General features: G+C 46.6%; 1 protein-coding gene across 1 annotated transcript; it reads left to right on the top strand.

Annotated features, from left to right (window-relative positions):
* The first annotated feature begins 348 nt into the window (after positions 1 to 348).
* On the top strand, positions 349 to 1299 carry LOC140897205 (olfactory receptor 12D1-like). Its single transcript, XM_073309600.1, has one exon. It carries the CDS (start codon positions 349 to 351, stop codon positions 1297 to 1299), a length of 951 nt encoding a protein of 316 aa, XP_073165701.1.
* Positions 1300 to 1752: the final 453 nt, after the last annotated feature.

Raw genomic sequence — 1752 nt, 5'->3', positions numbered from 1 at the left:
TGCCCAAGAGCCTTGCTTTGTTCAGTGCATGGGATGGATGCACGAGGGGTAGAATGACAGTTGCACGGGGAGCTGTAGATGATCTGGCATTTCCTTACTATCAAGTGCTTAAATTTACAACCGAATAGCATTTTATAGATATAGGTATACAGATGATACATTGCCCCTCTCTATCGACATTTCCCAGACTATAAAACGGAGATGTTAACCCATAGAAGGACTGGGAAGGGTTAATGAATGACTGGCAGGCACTCTGAGACCTTGGGTGGAGGGTGCTTGTTGAAATACAAATTACAATGATTTGTGCATCTCTTTCTGCTCTAGCACATCTCCCTCCCATCCTCATCAATGAAGAACCAGACGGAGATGCGCGAGTTTGTCCTCTTAGGCCTGACGAATCTCCCAGGGCTGAATCATTTCCTCTTCCCTCTCTTCCTGCTGCTCTACGTGACCAGCCTGCTGGGTAACGGGGCCATCATAACCATGGTAGTGGTTGAGCCCCGGCTCCACACCCCCATGTACTTCTTTCTCGGCAACCTCTCCAGCCTGGACATCTGCTTTTCCACAGTCACTGTGCCAAAGATGCTGTCTGGTTTCCTGTCTGAGCACCAGACCATCTCCTTTGCTGGTTGCCTGGCCCAGCTCCACTTTTTCCACCTCCTGGGCAGCAGCGAGACTGTGCTGCTGGCCATCATGGTCTATGACCGCTACGTGGCCATTTGCAACCCGCTGCGCTACAGGCTGGTCATGAGCCCACAGACCTGCCTGCTCCTGGCAGCGGCCACCTGGTCCATCAGCTTCCTCCATGCCCTGATGTCCACAGTCATGACCTCCCAGCTGCAATTCTGCGGCTCCAACCTCATCCCCCACTTCTTCTGTGACATCAAGCCCCTGCTGAGCCTTGCCTGCGGCAGCACCCACCTCAACCTGACCGTACTCAACATCAATGCCGGGGTCCTCGGTTTGAGTTCCTTCATCCTCACGCTCTTCTCCTACATCTACATCATCTCCTTCCTCCTGCTGAAAGTCCACTTGCGGGAAAGTAGGAGAAAGGCCTTCTGCACCTGCGCATCCCACCTCACCGTGGTGTCGCTATTCTATATGCCAGGCCTTAGCAACTACATGATTTCCTCACCGGGTTTCCCCTCTGAAAGAGACATGATACCCACCCTCATGTACAGCATCGTCACCCCAGTTCTGAACCCCCTGATCTACACCCTGAGAAATGAGGAGGTGAAAACAGCACTAAGGAAATTCCTGAACAGAAAACTCTTCCCTAAAAGGACACAAATTAAATGAAAACCAAAAAAAAAATTACAATAAAAACATTTTAGTCTTTGTTGACACAATTTTTTTTAAGAACAGTACTTTTTTTTTCCAATTTCCCCTAGTGATGTCACTGCAGGGCAGAGTTAAGGTTATTTGGGAACCCAACTGTCATTTCTGATTGTAAGATGTTTGGATTTTGTTTAATTATAATGGTGACTATCCTATGTCCTTTTGGAAAAAATTACAACATCCTTGTAATATATTTATCCCCAAATTACTGACATGTGGTCTGAACATTAACTCCACTTTATAGTCTGCTGTTGGAGAAACTTTGAGTTAAAGAAATAATGTGGGGAAGACAAAGGGGAATGACTGTTAATTGTATAAAATAAATACAATTATTCAAATAGAGCATGTGCATAATATTTCCCTGAGTTTTGACTCTCTGGGAAGTTGGAAAACTCTGTGATAGGTCAGATTTAA

Source organism: Lepidochelys kempii, chromosome 13, assembly GCF_965140265.1.
Source record: "Lepidochelys kempii isolate rLepKem1 chromosome 13, rLepKem1.hap2, whole genome shotgun sequence".
Lineage (NCBI taxonomy): Eukaryota > Metazoa > Chordata > Testudines > Cheloniidae > Lepidochelys > Lepidochelys kempii.
Note: the sequence above shows the minus strand (reverse complement) of the source record. Positions and strands in the feature narration are given on the sequence as shown.

Coding starts and splice junctions, on each gene's coding strand:
- LOC140897205 (XM_073309600.1), top strand. CDS start 349: ATGAAGAACCAGACGGAGATGCGCGAGTTTGTCCTCTTAGGCCTGACG.